This window comes from Bactrocera tryoni, chromosome 2, assembly GCF_016617805.1.
Source record: "Bactrocera tryoni isolate S06 chromosome 2, CSIRO_BtryS06_freeze2, whole genome shotgun sequence".
Classification (NCBI taxonomy): domain Eukaryota; kingdom Metazoa; phylum Arthropoda; class Insecta; order Diptera; family Tephritidae; genus Bactrocera; species Bactrocera tryoni.
In genome coordinates, this window is record NC_052500.1 from 78,379,779 (window position 1) to 78,402,034 (window position 22,256).

Genomic DNA, 22,256 nt, shown 5'->3' on the forward strand with positions numbered 1-22,256 from the left:
TATACCGTTTTAAGTGTCAGTATGTTTGTGTTATAGGTGCGAAAATGAGCTTCGAACATAGAGCCAATATTAAATTTTATTTTAAAATTGGTAAAACTTTCACCGAAACCTTTCAGTTGATGAAACAAGTCTATGGCGATGATTGCCTATCCCGTAGCAGAGTACACGAGTGGTTTCAACGTTTTCAAAATGGTCGTGAGGACATAAATGACGATCAAAATGTGGACCACTCGAAAACCGTGATCACCGGAAATTCCATCGAAACTGTGCCTGAATTCAACAAAACTCAGCCGAAATCGTCATTGGAATTCATGGAAATAGAATTGAACATCTCCAAAACATCGATTTATCGCATTTGGACCAAGCATTTGGGCTTGCGAAAGGTCTGTGCACGGTTTGTTCCGCACAAATTGATTGACGACCAAAAATTGCTCAGAATCCAACATTCGAAGGACGATTATTTGACAAACAATTACATTTAACCATTAACCACTCCACGTATTCACCTGATATGACACCGTGCGACTTCTTCCGTTTCAGAAAAATGCATTCGCCCATGAAAAGAAAGCGTTATGCAGACGTAGAGGCGATTCAAAAGACTTGCACCGGCGGCCATACCGGCCAACGAGCGAAAACAAACGTTCGACATGCTTTGGGACCATGCAAAAAGCTGTAGCGAAGCAGAAGGAGACTATTTTAAATGAAATAAATCGATTTGCCAAAAAAATAATTTTGTCTGGTTTTTGAAGTCCTGTTTACTTTGGAACATTCCTTGTGTGTATGTCAGAGCAGTAATTATTTCAAGACCAATAGTATGTAATAATAGATGAGAATTGTATGTGCTTTATTTATATGAGAATGCAATAATTATATTTACCGTTATGCCAGCAGAAACATAAATATTATGAGAAAAACATTTTTGGGCACCTGAAAGTAGACTAGGCTCACACATTAGGATGGTATATGTATGTTCTGAAATTATTTATATGAAAATTATTCAGCAATAAACTTGTTTAAAGAAAATAAATCTTTTGACCATATATGTATTTTCCGACAATTTGCTAAACACAAATCTAAAATGTCGAGAAGTCAATTTCAAATTTCGCATTTTCTGAATATTTAGGCTTAAGATTGTGGAATATTAAGCTTCATGTTTCGAATGCAGTGGAAGCCAAAAGTATTCCAACTTTTTCACATTCTATCTTTTTTTATTGGGCCTACCCACTTTTTATTGCCCAAAAATATCTTAAGGTTACTTTAACGGTCCAGATAACTATGAAGCAGGAGCTTGGTGGTCAAGATTCTAACTTAAAACTGCTAACAAACAGCTGACGAAGGTGGCGAAGCTGGCATGTGTAGGTCTCACTGGTACTATGTACACGTGGCCAACCACAGCACTGGAGCACTGGACGTCACTTCGCTTCACATTGTTTTGGAAATTACAGCAAAGAAAATAGGCTTTGTGTTATAATTGCTTCGTTAGAATAGGGTAACACGAAAAATAACATGGTGTAATTGTGGAGGATCTGCCGATGGAATTTTTTCCTACGGTTGATACTCGTATTACCAAAAGAATATACCTTAAAGAAAAATAAAAAATTTTACTTTGCAGAGAGGAGTCCATTCACGATGATTACTTTCAAAGAGCAGCATATAATGTTATACACACTCGGCAGATGAAATCGGAGTTGGGATAGTGAGACCATGCATCAATTGCAGTTGTCAGTGTCAATCGGGGAATTACAAGCATTTTTCAAGCTGAGATCTTTCCCATTAGCAGATGTGTAGAAATTATTCTTTAAAAAAAACTATGCCGCGGCACCACAGGCAATCTCGTCCACTGAAATCAAATTAAATTAACATTGGTAAGGAAGTGCAACAAAATTCTTAACAGGCTTGCTTCAAAAATTAACTTTTCATTAACATGGATCTCTGGCGAACGAAGTTGCGGCAAAAATGATAAAACGACATTAGCCATTTTTCGCTATTTAGCAGACCGAAATTGGTGGTTATAGGCCCAAAGGAACTTGACACTGCACAGTTGCTAGTCATTCACCAAAGCTTATTGAGCTGGTCTGCAGACCAACAGTCCAGCATTGAGTTACAAGAAGCCAACGGCGCTCCTACTTGTTCCCATCCGAAGTTATTGAGGCTGAAGTACTTGCCGAAGCAAACTCATCAGCTTAAAGTTTGACGCAATACCATACCGATGTGGGCAAGCACGCAAACCAGTTACTCGTAAAATAGCTCGGTGCTAAAGATAAGAAGTCTAGACAGCCTTTCACTAGCCTTGAAGCCACAGTCAGCGAAATCAAGGCTAATATCAATGCCTTTCTATTATAGTTCATAGTAACCACTCTGAAGTAGGCTGCACTCCGAAGTAAATAGTAGGTATATTTCGACCTTTACAGTATCCACCTCCGCTTGGTAGACGCTGCGATGTCAGGAAGGTTAAAACTGGAGCTGATGGAAAGTTCTCGATAGTATGTGCCCACCACAAACCCTCCCCGAAAACCTCGAAACATCCATAAAACAAGCTCACCGACTCTCTCTTGCAGCGAGAGATGATAGGTAAGCCTCTGCCAAGGGTATGTGAGCAGAGAAGCGACAGCCAGTGCTTAGCTCGGTGAATTAATAATACCCAGATTGTTTGAGCCTGAGCGGCTACTATACACAAATCATTATGTACTATGCTATATTGAAATTTAAAATTATAAATTTATTTAAACTTTTTTTATATACGTCATACTCCGTCTTACCTAACAATGAAGCCTTCTCTAAAACATATAATCATCCTTACTACGCCGAAACAGCACAAATATTTAGTGAAATGAAAAATGACAAATACAGAACAGTGAAATTCGCACAAGTGTCTATTATGCAACTCAATTTTTCAGCCATCAATAATATCCTTTCAGTGCCTGTGCCGCTTCGGTTAAACCGATTAATATGTGTTATGTGTACAATTTAAAGCACATAAGAGAAAATCGCCTATATTACACGCAATATGGACCAGATATATGTAAAGGCTCACATTGTAGTACAACAACACATTTAATTTTTCACGTTTGCCACACACGTGCCACAATTTTCACCTGCCACAACAATAACAATAGGCAAATTGTGTACACTTTTTTAAAGGCTTCTCAGCGCCCGCAGCGCTTTCGCACTTATCATTTGTGTGTTAATAAATACACTGCTCGTTTGCACATGTTCAACAACAACAATAACCACGCGTGAAAGCAGTGTAAAGTACAAATACTCATCATAATGATAAAGATGTAGTGGATCAATATTTATATACATATGTACATACACGCATGAGCTTAAATGTCTGTGTATGTATGTATACATGTGTGTACTATTTTGTGTATATGTGTTTTTGCGCTCACCTTATAGCCTTGGATGTGTTAACACGCGCTCCATCCTTGTACCATTGGAATTGCATGCGCGATGATCCTTGGGCGGTGCATGAAATTATAAATTCACTGTCTTCGCGAATCGCTGATTTTTGATTAATTGTCAGTTCCTATAATAAAAGAGAGAGAAAGTGTAACGCGTAAGTGATTGTGTTGCATGCTCATAATAGCTTTGGGGGTCTTTTAAAGGATACGGCTATTTAAATATTTATGCAGTTGAAGTAAAAGTGTACATTATACATAAAGACCAAGGCAAGTAATGTTTGAAAGCAAAATGTAAAGCCGTCATTGTTGGAAAAGGTGGCTATTTTTTTGGATTTGCTGCGAAAATTTACCATAGCAATGTACTAGTTAACGAAAAGTAAGCTGAATTTGTAAATAAATGTAAATTCTTTTCTTGTTCTTCCAAATCAATGTCGTTCCCTACAAAATAATTCCCGTCTGATGAAAAATATGTTCGCCAATCTTCGAAATAGTCAATAGTATTTTTCGGGTATAGTCATCGAGACCTTCTTCTATTCGGATTTTATCTCCCCAACTGTGTCATAATAACTTTATATAAAGTCTTGACTTTTTAAAAAAATTAGATATTTTGAGGTGATAATATTTAAGTGCAAATTTGTTTTTTTTTCGATTTTGAGTCGCAGTAAATTAGATTTCGTCCATAACAAAAATAGACAAGAAAGTAAGGGCTAAGTTCGGGAGCAACCAAACATTTTATATGCTTGCAACTTGCAAGCAGCAAAGCCAGGGAAATACCGTTAGCTGCAAACCGTCAACCAGAGAATAGGAATCCAAGCAATTATATATACACTTGAACTTCTCTAACTCGAATCGCCATAATACACAAAAAACTTCGAGTTAGAAAAACTTCAAATTATGGAATGAATTTTTTATGAAATTTGACTTCTATTGCCAATTCGAGAGTTCGATTTACAGAAGTTCGTGATAAGGAAGTTCAACTGCATATTGTATGCCAAGATTTTCGACAAAAGGTATGTAAGAAAAGCATAAATCATTATACATATATAGTATATGGGATTTGGGGGTAGTATCGTTCTGATTTTATCTCTTTTTTTATCAATACTACACACCATGAATATGCCACATACCAATAAAATATACCCTGAGATTAACTAAGGTACCTCATATACCATCACCATTCATATGAAGTAAAGTCACCAGGATGATATATATGAGACTAGGTCAAGATAAACTGTTGCGATTAACACACGTTGTACCAATTTCATTGAGATAATTTTTCGGCCGATATATGCGGTATAAAGTCAGCTGTAAGTTCGAAAATAGTTGTGTTTTTGTATATGAAAGGAAAATATTGACATAATTTAAGCAATTTTTGATACACAGGTATACCATTAGCAGGAAAATATTATTTCTGAATTTTAACTATATATAACCTCTATTTACCTATATTTCAGGTAAAAAATCAACTATAGACTCTGGATCCAAACATTCAATACCTAGCGGCTTGAACAGTTTTTGTTGGATTTTAAAAATTTTTTGTCATAAGTTGGAACACTCTAACGGGATTGTTCGTCCAAGGTTTTATCACGTTATAATAATTTCTTCTTGATTTACATGTGTACCGAAAGGTGCAAGAATCAAACGAAACTAAAAATTGTGTTATATGGTATGTTCCAATAGGGTAGGATATAGTCGTGGATGGAGTCTGATTTCGCCCATTTTCGCAATGTGAAATGAGAACGCCAGAGTATTGTTATGTACCGATTTAATTTAAATCGGTTGAGCAGTTCCTAAAATTTGTGATTTTACCTAAAAGTGGACGATGCCAAGCCCATCATGGAAATTTTTATACAAGATGCCCCGAAAACTTGGTTATTTGATTTTTTCATACAAATTTTGAGTTTATGTGAAAATGGTGTTAGTAAAAAAGTTATGGACCTTTGTTTTACCTACAACATTATCATCTATCTTTCCATGTCATTTTCCCGGAAATCGATTTAAACCGGTTTTAAGCCTTAAAAGATTAACCCCCTCCTCTTAGGATGGGTTTCAAGGTACTATGAATTTCTTTCACTTTTGATCATTTTCAAAGGTTTCTGCACTAGTGTAATAAGTATCCGTATATATTATATATAATTATTTTATATGTAGGCATGTATATGATATTCGCAAAAGCAAAGAGAAAGATAATTTGAGTCAATTCCTGGTGGTAACAACAAGTTGCAAAAGAACACTCGCTTAGGAGATATGATGAATATTGAGAGAGTAAAGGCTTTATATTTATAACTATATCAGCATTCGTTTAAAAATCCTTTGCAGACTCGGCTCTGTAATCAATTCAGATTGAAGCCTTACAAATATTTCTTTAATTCGGGGCTTTTACGTTAGGGAAGTTCTAATTGTCAAAGTTATTTGTCAAGAACATCATAAAACCTTGCTGTATTTTCACCAACGGAACCTCAAACAATACTACATAGATCCCCATGGGTATAGGGAAACAGCTATAGCTATAGTTATTATCATCTTTCTTTTGTGGGAAGTGCTTGCCATATACTGATGTATTGGAAAGAGATGGATCTGTCACCAAAAGGGATGCATTAGCACTTTTGGTGACAGATCCATCTCTTCCCAATACATCATTACTACTCTACTATATAAAATTCTGGTCAAGCCGAAAATATATTTTGAAGTATTCGTCTATTAAAAGGAACGCTCGCTAAAAAGTGTCCACAGAGTGGCTCACGCCGATATCTATGGAGGAAACCAACCATGGGACTAAATGACATTGTACTCAAAGCACCGGAAGATATTGCCAACAAGTGCATTGTATCACTCTTAAAACTCCGTGTGGCTGGGTATATGAAAGGGCTCAAACATGGATATTCTGAAATTTACATTATTGAAACTAAGACTGTTGACTACTCATATTGGCTTTTTTCTGCTTACATACCGACAAAGAATATTGGAACGGCGTTAAATCGTTGGTGAAGAAGCGCAGTGAGGAGGGGTGGTGGGGAAGTTTTATTGAAAAAGCGGAAATAGCTGCTATTTAAGCAGGAGCAGATTAGCTATGACCTCGTTCAATGTGCGCTCAAAGTTGGTCAGGCACTCCCTGCTTACGTCAATAGCATTAAGCTACTTCAATATACATAAGACTCTTTTGAAGAATATCTGAACATAGCGGAATTGCTGAATACTGCAAGGCTGATGAGCTGGATATAGAAGGTCTGGTATATATTGTTTTGTTTGAAATAAGGAGGTAGCATAGTTCCAGTAACATTTTAGTATAAATGAGTTGGATCCCCGTTGTCCTCCTGCGTTCTTGCACTCTTAAACTGGCGTGAGCGTCAAGCGTCGATGAACAGGCCTGAGTGACCGCGAGACCCTTCTGGTCTAGAGTAGAATGCAGAAGGTTCATCTATTTGTTTCAACTGGTTCTCATGTTCCTATTTCCGCAATTGTTTGTTCAATACCAAATTGTAAAAGTTGTAGTCTGGAAGGTGACTGGCACTTTCTCCTCTATTGTGCAGCTTTTGCAAGACCCAGGTTAAACCCCTCGGCACTCATATTTACGTCGCACCTGGTCAAATAGCTATCAGTTTCAGTTAGCTGCCTAAAAATACTTTTTGTAGGTTCTTAGCGCTTTCTTAAATTATAATGGTCTTTAAGATCATATTTAGAAATTTCAAATATCACAATTAACCGGCGTACTAAGATGTCTAAGTGGCATCCCTGCTGACGATTGTAACTAATATAATATTAATAAGTACCTTACTTTAGCTACCTGCAAAAGTAAAAACCTGAAATAGTGTCAAATAAAATAAGCAACTGGTATAAAACAGATAAATTAGTCTAATCAAGAAGAGTTAGCATAATTAGCGTTTAATTTGTACCAGTTCAATTAGTTCTCGTAATGACCTTTATTGATTCCAACTGTGTAACTATTTTGCTGTCTCCACATAAAGATACGAGTAAACAAACAAGTGGCCAATTGAATAAGAAACATCTAAACTGGTATAAAACAACGAAACCGGTATAAAAAACTAAACTGGTATAAAAAACTTAATTGATATAAAACAAATAAAGTGATATTAAATAACTAAATTCGCATAAAACCAAACTGGTAAAAAATCTAAACTGGTATAAAAACTAAACTGGTATAAAAAACAAAATGGTATAAAATAGTTAACTTAGTATGAAATAACTAAACTGGTTTAAAAAACTAAACTGGTATAAAATAGCTAAACTGGTATTAAGTAACTTAAATGGCAAAAAGCTGCATAAGTGTTTTAAAACAGCTAAACTACTGTATTCAACCAAGGGTAGAATAACGTAAAGTAGCTCTTTTTTATAGAATCTAACTGTATGCCGTTTATGTTTGCTAGGTATAATGATAACAACAAACAGGCTAGTGGCGAATCGAACATGGCCTTCATAAATGCTGCCTAATTGTACGCAAGCTTACTAATTACTTATGCAAGTCCTTCATTTTACCGCAAGCAACACCTTATATGAGTACATCATAATGATTTTCTTGTTATTCATACATCCCAAGGCATATCTTAACACAAAAGAACACAAAGTGTGAATCATGAAAAAACCATCCACTGATATAAAAATTTGCAATCAGCTGCTGCTTTAATTCACCGCAATTATTATTCATAAAGACTACTCAATACTGCCTGCCTCTGCATTGAAGGCCATTACAATGGCCATATACCGTTATTGTTCCAATAAACAAGCGTTATATAACTCAACATTTAGTCGCAGCCATTTCAATTATTGGTTAAATACATATATAAAAGCACTTTATTTTCTTTGTATGTATGTATGTGTGTTGATGATTGATTGGCCTATGAAGCGTACAACACTTGCCATAAGAGTGCACACACACACACACAAAAACACAAAAGCAACAATAACGCTGGCAAATGGCAATAACATAACAATATGTACTTGTCGGTCATTTTTAATGAGTATATTGTTTATGGATTCATGAATAATAATTATTTTTGTACACCATTGCTGCAGGTGGTAGCAACGGCGCTCATGCACTATTTAAATTATTTACCGACTTTGTTTGTGTGTGTTTGTGTTGCACGTTTTCATTTCCAAAAGAGTGTGAAAGTGTTAAGTGTTGCCGCACAGCGTCGCCCACAAATGATGCCATGCTTTTATGAACATTGCACGGTGGGGCAAAAGAGGTGAAGTGATGAGCAAAAATTTTTTATGATTTTTTTTTTTATTTTTTGAAATATGTTTGTGTCATAATAGTATAATATAATATTGTAATTATTTTGAATTTGTTTTCAGTATTTTTAAACGGATTTTTGTTAAGAATGTGAAACCGACTAACTTTTTGAAAATTCTGTATTACAACTAATAATTTTTGTATTGTTTTGAGCAATATTCAAACTTCTTTACTTAGTTTTTATTATTTTTGGTATAATTTTGAAACGATGCTTGTTCTAAATTTGGAAACTAACATTTTTCGAATTTTTTTTTTTGAAAATGTGTTCTGCTTTAGTGTGAGTATTATTTTGCATTGATTACTATAAAGAATTATTTTAAGAAATTTCGAAACTGATTTTTTCGAAAATTCGAATTTGATTATGTGTACATACATACATATATTTTAAAAGATTAAATTTTTAAAATAATTTTCGTTTTAATTTTGGTACTATTTTACAGATTATTTTGTTTTCGATTTTTTTTTTAAATTTTCAAAATTAGTTTTTATTACAAATTAGTTAAATTTAATTTTGTTAAAAATTTGTTTGAAAATTTTATTGGTTTTTATTTGTTTCAGAATTGTTTTTGAAATGTGGTTTTACCAATTGTGAACCAAAAAATTATTCTTTTCTGTTTTTTTTTGAATAACTTTTTTTTAATATTTAATTTTTTTTTAATAAAATATTTATTTTATTACTTTCTTTTATATTTTTTTTATATTATTATTTTTATTTTTAAACAATTATATTTTTACGAAAAAGATGATATCAAAATTTTTCTCAAAATAAATATTCCCCAGTAATTCCTTATACATATTACAGCCACCGTACATTATCTCATAAATATTGCATACTTTTGTGCGCATTATTGTGTCAGCAATTTTAAATTTTTTATATTACACATAAGTATATATAATATGAGTGTGAGTAAATGACAGTTATGCGCCTGCATATGCGTGTGATTGTGTATTTTTAATTAAAAGTATTGAGTGACGGTTGTTAAAAAAGTGCAAAGTAAGCGCGAACGTGAGTGTGTGTGTGTGTGTGTAAATATTTGATGTCAGCGCCGTTGGTAACCCTTACGCATACAAATAAATATTTACAAATATCCGTTTAATTACACAGATGATCTTGTGTGGCCGAGAGAGTGTATGCAGCAAGTTAAGTAACAGCGCTCTTTGTTGTTGTTGTTGTAGTGCACGTACAGGTGGACAAGTGGTGAGAGTAAATATAAGTGTTAATTGATTTTTTATCGCTTTCATTGTTTTCAATGCGTTCAAGTATCGCTTTAAATGCCAGTATATACCTTAAATGGGGAAAATTAATTAACACTTATAGACCTCAACACTTGTACACCCTTACATACACACACATTTGAGTTGTGAAGTTTCATACTTTTATTCAATGTACTCAGCTGCTGAGCGCTTTGTGTGCAGAGGGTTATGAGATCATATAAATATGCGACATTTAAGGGAGGGTGAAATTAATTGCGGTTTTGTTATTTGGTGGTTAAGATGATAATTATAATAATGACACTTCATTTTTCAAAGTATGGTAAAATGAGTGAAGTCAAAGAGATGAGGTTATTCGATCAGCCCAAAATAAGAACTTATGGGTGATTACTTTTCATATTCAAGTTTTCGCTAGAGGAGAGAGGAATGTGGGAGAAAGAGAAAGTTAAAACACAGAGGAAGTAGAGGGAGAGAGAGGGACAGGGGGACAGAGAGGAAGTAAGATGGACAAAGTGAGTGAAAGGAGTGCGGGAGAAAGAGAGAAAGAAAATACAAGAGAGCTAGAGGGAGAGAGATAGGGTGGGGGAGAGAGAGTAAATAATAGGGATAGAGTGAAAAAATAAAAATAATCAGTGATAGCGAGAGAAAAAGTGATACAGAGAAGGGAGATAGGGAGGGAGAGGAATAAAAGAAAAGACAAATTGAGAGCCTGGCAGAGGTAGAGGGAGAACAACAGAGCGAGTGAGAGAGACAAAGTGAGTGAAAGCGAGAGAGAAAGTATTAAACAGGGATATGGGGAAGTTTATAATGAGTGTAAGAGAGAGCGAATGAATGAGAGAAAAAGAGAGAGAGAGAAAGCAGTTGTGCGAAATTTACACACTTTGAGAATCCCATCTAGTTGCGCAAATAAATAAAGGGAGCTATAAAGTGGATTAAGGGGAAAAAGAAAAGACTAACATAAGTCAAAAATTCATACTCAATCAGGATACAGAATAACGCCTTTTAAAGTTTTTTTTAACCATATTTTTCATATGTCGCAGAACCATAAGTAAATCTTTTCTCTTAAAATCTGCATGTAATGTAAACTTAGTGGTGATTAAGCTCTCTTATAGAATAAATAAAACTATTTATTTAATACTCACCAATAAATTCAGCGGTGGGTTCTCGTCAAACAAATGGTAATTGGAAACTAGTGTAATATTCCCAATACGCCCACGCTCCACCATACGCGTGATAGCCTCACGTATGCGATTCGAATCGCCCTTCACGCCGAAGAAATGAAATGTGATGTCTAAGCGATCGGTGCTGTTCGAGATTAATTCTAAATCGCTGATTTTTGTGATGTTGAAATTGCGTAAGACGCGCATGAGCTGGAAGGAAAGAAAAATAAAATTTAGTTTATTTAAAATTGGTTTTTAGCTTACGGAGGAAACTTATTTAGTTATACATAATTTAAAATATTACTTTAAATTCAATTTACTTGTGAATTAAAAAAATAATAATTTTTTTGTTTGGCATAAAGATATGTGAGAATGTTTTCCGAAAATTCGAAGTCAAACCGGCTTATTGTTTCGGAGATATGAGCGTATTTGTAAGATTTGGCGGGGCAAATAGACTTAGATATTCCATCGACTCTTTAAGGCACATTTGTCAGGTAATAATTGAAAGTACAAGATTTTCGATAATAACTTCGATTGAATTGAGACACTTTGAAGTGTTTTGTTTCACTCAAAATAGTTTTTTTTTTTTGGAAATTCGATAATTTGTATATTTTATAAATAATATAATTTTGATATTTATATTTCTATATCATAAAAATTCTTCTAAAAGTATCCAAAAACGCAACGTTTCATTTACTTCTAAGAGTATATATCCTTAATGTAAATACCTAAAATATTTATCAATTGCATTAAGCGCCTATTTATATGCCACACAAATTCATCCAACCTATTTCTTTTATCCTTTGACATATTTTTTTATTTACTTCTGCATTAGCTTTTTACTGCTTTCGCTATTTATAATTCTGTTTCCATTTTCAAGTAATCAGCGAAAATCAATGGGAAATAAATAAAAAAATTTCAACTTATTATTCCCTTCTATTCTCTCTTGCTCACTTATTTTATAGCAGCGCAAAAATAAATAATGCTTACAATATCTTACAAAGCCAGAAATAGAGATTTATATATTTATTTTGCTCTAGACATTTCTTAAGTAATTGCTAAAGATGATGAAAGGAAAACTTTATGGAACAATCAAATAAAATATGGAGGGGAATATTAGTTATTCAATGCGTTCATAAGACGGAAGTTTTAAAGCGAAGCTTGGCATATCGAATATTATTTGTTTGAAGATCATTATGAGAACATGAATACTTCTCTAATTTAGTGCCACATTTTTAATATATTTATGATAACAGCAAAGTTTAAAAATATAATTTGGTATTTGATCACCCTGCCCAACTGTGTGACAAATTTACTTCACACATTAGTTCTTCTTTTCTGTGCTTCACAACGAACTACATATAGCAGCCCACGTACGATCTCCCCAGAGCAGCCATCTAACCTAACTTTACTTCACGTTGACATACGTAAGTCACGAGAACACTTATGAAAAGTTTCCTACATTTAGGCTAAAGTGCAATAATGTAATGATTTCAGTTTATCTTACAGACTTTAAATTTTTACGATTAAAGCATGAAAGTTTACCTATGATTTTTATATGTTGAACAGTGTATCGCGAAGTTTGTAACACACAGCGTTGAAAATCTTGTAAAATATATAAATTAGTGGCCAGCGTGACAAACTGGGTCGGTCTAGCCATTTTCGTCTGTCTAACTGTATCATACGCAAACTAGTTCCTCAGCTTTCAAGAGCGTTTTCACTTCTTCTTTCCAGCAAAATATGTTGTTAACAATGAGTTTATTGTCTCAAACATTGTCATGCTTATATTTTTTCTAAGGCTTAGCTACTATGTTAGTATAAATGTTAAATGAATTCTGTGAAATCAATATAATAGTTTAATGTATAAAGTGGGTCAAATACATTGATCATACATACATAATATATTAGTAAAAGGAGAGGTGAAGAGGTACTTGGAATTTCAATGATGTCATAAAATTTTATTTCTCTGGACAGTACGTACCAAAATACATATTTATCAAGAAATGTGAAAAAACTTTGAATATATTTATAAGTACATGTGTTCAGCAAACGTCACAGATTATACTTAGAAATAAAAAAGAGTATACATATAAAATGCTAACAACAATTCATAGGATAGAATTAATAACTGTGTGGTTTCACTTGATAATTTTTATAGGTTAAGTTATGTTAATCAAACAACTGCTAGAATTTTCTGGCCTAAGTTTGAGATTTATTCGTATACTTATGTTATTATAACATTAGGGTAAGTCCAAAAGAGAAATGAAAACAATTTTGTGGGTTGTACGTACACACATGTGTATCTGTACAGAGAAAAAGATAGTCCTGTAAGCCCGGTTTTTTTTTTTTTGCTTCCATTTCGCCTTTCGTTAATTTTTTTCTTCAATTAATAATCTCAGTTTAAGTTTAAAAGATGTCGGTGAACGTTTACAGTTTTTCATAAAAAAATCTTCGACATGTATTGAATTTCACCTTTCAAACATTTAAATGTGTATAAGAATTTTTTATTAGAAAATAATTTCCTTTTAGATTAGATAAAATTAGATAAATAAATGAGGATTGCAGAGCGACCTAAGGTCTATTGTGCCCTCTCCTAAGTTATAACCACTCACCTAGCCCCAGCATATTGATAAATTCTAATATACTGCTAGGTGCTATTGAGGTGATGTGATCTCTATTTGGAGACATGGCTCCAAGGGCCTTTATCCCGCGCCTACAGACTGTCAGTCAATTAGCAGATGTTCTAGAGTTTTAGGCTCCAGGTCGCACAACCGGCAAATCGCACAAGAAGCTAGACCCATGTTATACATATAAGTGCTTCTTGAGCTTACAATGACCGGTAGTAGAAGGCGACAAGTAGCCTGAGTTTGTCCCTTGGGGGTTGATTACATATTTAAACCTTTCTTTCTACAGTTTTTGGGAATTTTTTGCTCTAACAGAATCTGCGAACTAACTATACTAAAAACTCTTTAACCTTAAGTGTTGAAAACTTATGATATTTTTAATGAAAATATTTTTTTTACTTCATAAACCATAAAATCGTTTTTTTTTTCTTTGCTCTCCCTAAGAAACGTAAATAAAACAAAATTTTGTTGCCTAAAACTTATATCTTTTTATTTATCGGTGTAGACAGCGCTTATGCGGTCGTTCTGTCTTTATATACATACAAATCTTAAATAAAAGTGTATATTCTTCTTTCTGCACTTTCATACATTTGTAAATGAATTGTAAACACCACATTTGATATACTGACACATAAATTCCTGGTTCTCCCCGCCAAGACCATAGTTTTTTGAGCTTGTATTTACCACTGGTAATCCACATAGTTAATACTGATTTTATTCTGCGCCATAAAAAGGGCTAATTAATACATTTATGCTTTAACAGTTTGCGGTATATGTAATGTCATAAAATCTAAGCGAATACAAAGCAATAAAAATGGTAGATTAAAACAGCTAACAATGGAGTGAGAGAGAGTTTAATACATTGCTGTAATTTGTGTCATTATTTGTAGTCAGTCATCGATTAGAATAATTGGCTAAGAAAGGTTTTATTATGGTTCGTTCTATTGTGACTAAATGTGCTCTGAATCTTCTTAATCATCACCTGCTTCATGAGGATGATAGGAATCTATTGCGCTATGTTATGAGTCTAATCTTATAATCTATTACTCTATATTAAGCCGCGCGAGTTATTGTGAGTAATTTCTAATGCAATCAAATACCTCGAAAACTCTAACTTTATCTGCTCCTTTGTAAGCTTAAAAGTTATATCTATAATTTTCCTAATCCACTTTCCAACAACATAGAAATAGGTCTTCAGATTTCTGTTCAAAATACGCTTAAACGCTTTATCTGCTCCTTTTCAGTGCTTAAGAGTGCAGCTAACGTTCTTTTTAAAGCTATTTCTTTTGATATTTGCATTTGTCAGCTTTTTTAGTCTAAATATTACACCTGATAACAATTTCACAGCATATTAATGTTAATATACAGGTGTATGTGGTTCGAAACACAGCTTGGCTGAGCAGACAAAATCAAATAGATTTTCGGATTCTTTCACCTTTTTTGCCAAACAGCAAGATAAGCAAGTTTGCATCAGGCAAATCTTTGCAATAGAAGCTTTTTATTGCAGCTGTAAAGCAAGAAATTGAATTGGAAAAATGGAGAAGTAGGAGGAGGCGGCTACGAGGTGTATAAAAGGCAGATACATTTTTCAAGTAAGCACTTTTTAATTTAAAGTACGATTTTGGAAGCTGGGAAATAGAATATTTAATAGCAGACAAGTAAGGAAAAAAAAATAACACAAAAAAAGAATACAAAAAATGCTTTATTTCCAAATGAAGCATATAACTACTTTTAGCATAAATCCCCATATTTGTAGGAGCTTTGTAAAATATATAATGGAACTGCTAATCTCACAAATCACTCAAAAGCTTCATTAAAAGCTACATACTTTATGCAATGTTTTATTTTAATTTAGCGACAATTCACTGCGTATGTGACTACAGCAACAAAAAATATTAATTTTCGTATTTTATTCTTCCGCCTAAATGTATACTTAATTCTGATATATACTGTATTTCCTTTTATTTGGTAAAAAGAAGCAATTTTTTTTATAAGTTTTATGTTAAATGACATATGCTGATTTGAGAAATACAATTGGATTCACATATATTAATCAAACCGAATTGTTGCCTACATTCAGGCTGATATCAAGTATTTGTATTCGTTATAAATAAAGTGGGGATAAGCCAGCACTTTCAATGTTAAATTTTTAAAAATAGTTTTTAAGAAGTTTCTAAGGTTTAGAATAGCCGATTTGGTGCCTTTATTTAGACTGGTATGGAATATTTGCATTTGCTATGAATAAGGTGAGGCTAAACCGGCAGTTTCTACTATAAATTATTGAAAAAAAAAGTTGAAAAATTTTCTAAGGCTTAGAAGGTCTGAATTGTTGCCTACATATAGGCTGATATCAAATAATTTTATTGATTATAGAAAGAGGCGAGGATCAGCTCAGCCTTGGATCAATGGAAAACTGAAAAAAGATTAGCAAAAGAGGTGTTTTTTATACAAAATAAATTACCTTATAGGAATATGATCTCAAGATAGCAGATCTAACAAAACTTTTAGCAGTTGGGAGGTAAAAAATGTCTTGGAATTTTCAAACCTTTTCTGTACTTTTCTCTTCTCATGCTTTCATTTCGCCTTTATGATTAAATGTTTTTTATTATTATTGCAAAATAAAGAAAGATAATCTATTGAGGCCTTATTTAATTGCTATATAAACAGAAAAAAAACAGTTTTTATAAACATTTTTGCATTTGAGAAGAAAGAAAGCAGTTTACAAATAATTTTTTTTAAATTCCCTTTGGTATTTTTCCCCATTTTATGCAGCCATTTCGCTATTGGGATGAAATATTTTTCAATTTTCTTCCATGCGCACATAAAATTGACCAATTTTCTAAATCGCAGAGTGCGTTGACATATTCCAAGTGATTTAACAGAGAAATATAGAAAAATTAAAAATAAATAAAAAGAAAATTGCTGCCATTAAATCTTAGAAGTAGGAAATTCCCAAATGCGCCAACTGATTTGAAGGCACACAATACTGAACAAAATTACCTCTGACATAAATCAAATATTGCACGCGGCTGTGCTTCCAAATGCGCCGAATTCGAAAACAAAATGACCTCAAACTTTTCAGAGTTTCCAAAATTGCTATTAAACGGTAAAAGCGAGAACTCTCAGGAGTCGTTGGGCAAATGAGCAAAAATGATGGGCACAAAGAAGTATAAATAAAAAAAATAAATAAAAAATGAAAAGCAGAAGAGATGCGCAAAACAAAAAAATTGGTAAATAAAAATGAAAATCACACAAAAATCACAAGAGCACAAACATTATCTATTAGAAAACGAAGAGAAATAGCAAACCGTCTGCAAAGCATTAAGTATGCAAGGGCAAAAAGTGAAAAGTACGCCCGAGGGACGCTCGTAATATTCACCGTTACGTTGACACGCTCTCTTCTCCACCTCTCTCGTTCACGCCACGTAACCTGCGAATATTGGCCAACTCTTAGTGGAAAGTTTGCCGGGCGTCGCAACGTGTTTGCCGTCACGTTGTATTCATTTTCGAAATGAAGGTAAACGTTTAAAGATCATCTATAATCATTTACATAAGTATAATATTGCCAGGATAACAGCAGTTGAAGCACGAAAGCGTATAACAAGCTGAATGTGGGTTACTAAGCGCAAGGAGTTCAGCTTAATCTTTGTGAAAAAGCGAAACAGCTGCGCAACGGTTGGCAGCGGTTACTCCAAGGTGTAGTACATTTAGCTTATATTAATTTATACAAGTATATGTATGTATATGAACGTGTGCGTGTGCGTGTGTGTATGAGTGGTGTATTGTGCAAGAAGATTGCAAAGACAGCGATGCAAATGAGAATATAGAAACTCAGGTACGTGCCGAAATCATAAATTGTAAAATATGTGGATATAGAGACGTACTATATACATACGTATGTGTGTACATATGTGTGTACTGCTTATATGTAGATGTGTTCTTTGAGAAAATATACTTACTATATAGATATATTTCCTTAAAGTAGTTAAAGAGTTAGTTGTACATATAAATTCTATTTGGATATAGACTGTTTTAATCAATGTATAGTATGAGTTATCGCGTAAACTCGAGTTAAAAAAGGAGTTAATTGTTAAAGGAGAAATCATGATTAAAAAAATATTATGCTAAAGAAAAATATCTCATTTGGTAAAATAAAAAATCGTGTTTAAAGACTAACTCGAGTTTGTCGAGTTAACTCGGTTTTAAAAAAGAGTTACATGTTTAGAAAGAAAAATACTTCGCCAAAGTAAAATATTTCATTTGGTAAATAAAAAATTGTGCCTAAATCTTAACTCGAGTTTAAAAAAACGAGTTAAGGGTTTAAAAAAAATAATGATTAAAAAAAATATTACGTTAAAGTTAAGTATTTGACTGCTAATAAAAAGTCGTGTTTAAAAATTAATTCGAATTTGTCGCGTAAACTCGAGTTTAAAAAAACGGGTTACGTGTTTACGAAAAAGTCATGATTTTAAAAAAAGTATTATACTGAGGTATGACGTTAAACTCGATTTTAAAAAAGAGTTAAAAGGAAATCATGATTTAGAAAAAATATTTTGCCAAAGTAAAAGATCTCAATTAGTAAATAAAAAATTGTGTCTAAATCTTAAATCGAGTTTAAAAAAATAAGGGTTTAAAAAATGTTGTAATTAAGATAAAAATATTACGTTAAAGTTAAGTATTTGATTTTTAATAAAAAGTCGTGTTTAAAGATTAACTCTCATTAGTCGCGTTAACTCCAGTTTTAAAAAACGAGTTACGTGTTTACGAAGAAGTAATGATTTTAAAAAAAAGGGATATAAAATATGTCAATTGGCAAATAAAAAAATGTGTTCAAAGACTGAGTTTGTCGCGTAAACTCGAGTTTAAAAAAACGAGTTAAAGGTTTAAGAAGAGGTCATGATTTAGAAAAAAGAATTGTACTGAAGTAAAACCTTTCAAAACTGCTGATAAATAAATACTATTAAATGCCCTCCGAAGGCTTTGGTTCATGGGTTTTAACACGAGTTTAACGTTTTGACTTTAGGAACAAATATTGAATTAAAGGAAAATTTGTGATTCCAAACATTAAAAATATTATTTCAAAGCCATACTTAACTTACATAAATTTATAGTATAACATAAACTTACAAACTCGTGTTATAAAAAACGTGTTACCTGTGTTAAATAAAGTGTTTAAGAATAAAAAGAGTTGAACTGAAGTAAAATGTTTATTTCGAAAGGTATTGATTTATAGAAAATATTTAATGGTAAAGGTTGTTTTCACGGATTTAAACTCAAGTTTAACGTTCTGAGTTTAGAATCATTGAGTTAAAGAAAAATATTACATTTAAGATCGGAGCTTAAAACTAAATCGAGTTTCTGATAAGAATAAATAACAAAAAAATTTCTTTTCTCCGACTTAAACTCGAGTTTAATATTCTGAGTTTAGAAACATATATTCAGTTAAATGAAAATATTTCATTCCATACATTTAAAGCCAACTCGAATTTTTGGTGCAACGTAAGCTCTTAAACTCGAATTTAAGAAAAGGGTTTATCTACTTAAGAAAAAGTAACATATTTTAGAGGAAAAATAGTTGAAGTGAAGGAAAATATTTCAGAACTGTTGATATTTAAAAGTGCCCATGTGTAGGATTTTTTTTTGGATTTAGACTCGAGTTTGAGGTTTTGAGTTTGAAAGAAATTGAGTTAAAGGAAAATGTCACACTCCCTTATGGTAAATTAATAATCGTATTTGAATGCTAGTTTGAGCTATTGCTGCAATACAAACCCATAAACTCGAGTTAAAAAATAGGGTTACATATTGAAGAAAAATGTGTTTGAAAGTAGATTTAACTTTTATTTTCAAAGAAGCTAAAATTTTCAGCCAAAAAGCAGCTTCATTTTAAATGTGGTTTAATAGGTTATCCTGTAAAGATCGAATATCTCCGATTTATATTTGTGCGAAACAGCGAGTTTTTGTTAAGTCATAAGTTCGAGCTTAAGGTTATTTCTTTAAGAAAAGTGATGCTCTAAAGTAAAATATATACTTCAATAAATAATAAAACTAATGTGTAATGGTTAACTGGAGTTAATGGCGGTATACATATGGATATGTCATAAAAGCAGTAATGTTTGAAGCCTTTCAGCATGGATTTCCAAAATATCCAATATCAGTGTGCGCCACAAACTCGAGTTACATGTTCTGAGCTTAGAAACAAATGGTTAGCTGTGGCAAAATGCTTTGTTCAGTAAACTCGATCAATGAACTCGATATACCGATAGTGTTTAATGGTTAACTCGACTTTATTGCTCAAAGTGGACGTAATAGAAGATCAGTGGCATGTGGAACCCTCTCAAATGTAGTTCTTGGAACACCGGGTCCACATATACGTAACGTTAAATCAGCAATGTTTTCTCATGCAGTTTAAACACATTTTAGACAACTCGCGAAACAACAAACCTCTTCACTACTTGCTTGCAACCAGACGAAGTAGCAAAACAATTCAAAGATGGGTTGTTTTCTTAGCAATATTCGAAGCTTTCGTTGATCGGAAAAATATAATCCATATCTTTCCGTTAAACACCAAGCTATCCTCGGGCTTATAGAAAATATCTACAAATAGTTGCTATTCTTTCCACCTTTCTTTCAACCAATTTTTCAACGAAAACCAAAAAGTAAGTTTCCTTCCATCTCATGACCCAAAATTAAGAGTTACTCTGGCAACATATCTAAATCAAGGCAACTAAAGTGCAATATCTCAGCTTCTGATTTCGCTCGACACCATTTGTCTTGCAATTAACGCATTCTTGAGCATTTCTCACGCTGCACTCTTATTTGCATTTTCCAGGTGGAGCGAAAGAAATGCTTCAGCTCTTAATTTTTGCTTGAATAATTGCTTTGCCGTCAAGTTGACGTGCCACCTGGCCACACCTCGGAAGCCACCTAAAATCCCTTGCATTACACTGTCTACTTAACACTGACAGTCTGCTTCCGATGCTTTTGTCACTTTTTCCATTTTTTATAGTCGCGTCTTCTTCTTCGTTACTACTGCTTTGGTAAAAACTTTTTGCTTACCGCTGGTGCACGTCAAGTGCGCTGCTCTGGTACACTAACAACAAAAAATTGTATGCTTTCGTCTGCGCTCTGTGCCTCTCTGCTGTTATATCGTCCGCTGACTGTATCTTCCTCGATGTCTTTTCGCGTTTTCCACCTTTTTGCTGTATTTTCGTTTTATGTGGCATGTAGCAGCATTAAATGCAGCAGTCAGCTGAAAAATTGCGGTTTTCTCAAGCGACTCAACGTGATGCGATTTACCGCACAACAAAAATAAGACGACACCAACACTAGCACAGTAGTAGTTAGTGTGTGCATATGGATGCTTTCGAAGAGTGAAAGCTCGCGCGCCAAAAACGAGTGGCAGCGAAATGTTTCGGGTAAAAGACTTGTAATGTGTCAGCTGAGTAATTAAAAATTTCTTATGTGATTTTTGTTAGTATACGTATATATATATATATATGTGTGTGTGTGTGTGTGTGCTGCTATCAGTGCTCATGGCAGAAATTGGTTATTTATTGACTTAGCTTTCATCACATACTATGTAAGCGCTTTGTGTGCGCGTTGGCGGTAAGTCAATTGGCGTTGTTGTTGTATGCACATGGGTGTTGTTATTGTTGCGGGTTCATTACAACACTCATACGGTACATAAAGGGGAAGCTTGTAAGTAGGTACTTAAGTAGTGAAGTGGATAAACATATCAAATGCAGCTTTGCGCACAAACTAACTGAAGGGTCACTGAGGGAGCGTGTTGGCTAGGTTATGATTAAATAATGTTGTGTCTCGCAATGTTCGTTGACTTTGCAAGCTTATTAGACGGGTAGTTGGCAGTATAATGAAGTCTGAAACTATAAGCTTATTTTTAAAATTTTTTTTTTTCGGAGACAAGGCGGTGAATGACAGCTTGAAAAGGGGTTGGCAACAGACCACATTCGATTATAGCCATTGCTGATTTTCGATGAGGTTTATTGCAAGTTTCAGAAGCAGTTTTGGTCCGCTATATATTGTTTGGGGGATTTCTCATCCGAGTCTATTGTTTCTTTTTCATTGGAAGTCGTAAGCTGCTTGAGCCATATGTAAAAGAATCGTTTCTGGCCACTCTCAAGTGAATGGCAATCAGAGAACTTGCCCCACTTGTGTGAACTTCTACACGTTACTGATTCCTTAACACGTAACTCCATCATATATATTATTTGGCTTATAAAATCCCAAAAGATGCCACAACTACTTTTTCGGAATGCGACAGAACTGACAGTATTTTTTCGGATAGAAATTGGTATGCATGTGGATTAGGTAGGTCCGATTGTTTAACATTTAACTCCCATTTCCGAATGTGTATCCAGCAATTATTCCTATTGCAGTTCATATAGTATTTTCGAAAAAAAAATTAAATTCGGTAACTTTGACTTTTGTTTTAAGAGGTTCGTTGACAATCGTTTTTGCCATTTATGAATGCCATCAGCATCAGCCATCAGGTCAAGCAGCATGAACCTTTCACCACCTTTCTTAGAACAATAACTTGTTTGAGTCTTAAGTGGGTTAACTAATAAGGTCTTTAGAGTTGTATCCG

General features: G+C 33.5%; 1 protein-coding gene across 1 annotated transcript in view; it reads right to left on the reverse strand.

The window, feature by feature from the left end:
* Positions 1-22,256, reverse strand: part of LOC120768553 — a 352,878-nt gene that overhangs the window by 157,994 nt on the left and 172,628 nt on the right. The window contains exons 6-7 of the mRNA XM_040095297.1: positions 11,010-11,237; positions 3,393-3,529 (exon numbers count right to left, since the gene is read on the reverse strand). Coding sequence (XP_039951231.1) covers positions 3,393-3,529; positions 11,010-11,237 — 365 coding nt within the window. The remainder of the gene's footprint in view (positions 1-3,392; positions 3,530-11,009; positions 11,238-22,256) is intronic.